Source organism: Phalaenopsis equestris, unplaced genomic scaffold (genome assembly GCF_001263595.1).
Source record: "Phalaenopsis equestris unplaced genomic scaffold, ASM126359v1 Scaffold192344, whole genome shotgun sequence".
In the NCBI taxonomy this organism is placed as follows: domain Eukaryota; kingdom Viridiplantae; phylum Streptophyta; class Magnoliopsida; order Asparagales; family Orchidaceae; genus Phalaenopsis; species Phalaenopsis equestris.
Genome location: NW_018212293.1, coordinates 1 through 955, shown reverse-complemented (window position 1 = coordinate 955; position 955 = coordinate 1). Strand labels below are relative to the sequence as shown.

At 39.4% G+C, this 955-nt stretch overlaps 1 protein-coding gene across 1 annotated transcript; it reads right to left on the bottom strand.

Moving 5' to 3' along the window:
• Positions 1–86: 86 nt before the first annotated feature.
• Positions 87–460, bottom strand: LOC110034698 (the record flags this gene model as incomplete). The annotated part of the gene is given in 1 exon segment (XM_020738942.1): positions 87–460. A coding segment is annotated over 1 exon segment (306 nt), but the record flags the coding sequence as incomplete, so codon positions are not given.
• Positions 461–955: the final 495 nt, after the last annotated feature.

Below are 955 nucleotides of genomic sequence, written 5' to 3'. Positions count from 1 at the left end.
CTATTTTCTATCATGAAATAAAGATTTTTTGAAAAGAATGCAAAAAATTGCAAATAATAAAAAGAAGTCTTTAGCAGAGCAAATACCTTCGGAGCAGAATAAGAAAATACAGACTGCGGAACAGTAGCTTCTAAGGAGCAGCAAGAGCATCTCAGCTTTCGACCATTGCCGGAGCTATAGTTCGCCGGCGCCGAACCTTCTTGTCCGGTCGGCAGCACTGACGGAGTTCTTACCAATTGGCGAGCCGAAGAAGAAGTCGTCTTCTCAATCAACACCGACGGCAATTTCAGAGCGTTGCAGAAGAACCATTGCTCGTCGAAGAGATACAGAAAGCTGAAAATCCCACTTTTGTTCTGCTCTGCTATTTCTCCGGTTGGTTTTTGAGGAGTCATTGAAGTTCTTCTCGGGATCTGGTGGGAGAGAGGAAGATAATGGAGACAACGGAGTAGTATTGGCTTTAGTTGGCAATGTAAGAATATGCAAGGAGGAATTTATATAAATAGCATTTAAGTTTTAGAAATTATATATTTACAACTTATATTTTATTATTTATGTGATGTAACAGTTTGATAAATAGCTTCATGAAACTTTGACTACCACTAATATGTTGCCGCGTAGAGGTTATTGAGGGGTTATTAACGTGAAATCACGGGAGTTGATACAAGGAGGTTTTTGAAATGAAACGTGAAGGTTATTGGAGTGAAACCACGAAGAATATTGAGGCGGAATTGCAACGTTATTTGAGTTAATGCCCCAATAGCCTCTCAATAACCCTTCTAAATAACCTTCGCGGTCTCACTCTAATAACCTACTCGGTTCCACTTTAATTTTTTTTAGGTGGACTCGATATAATGCACATTATGGCATATTTCTGGAGTCCACATGTAGAGCTGACTTAATGATTATTCGTTCGTCGGAATCCGAAGTGAAAATTGTTGCAGACAGGAATCCTATA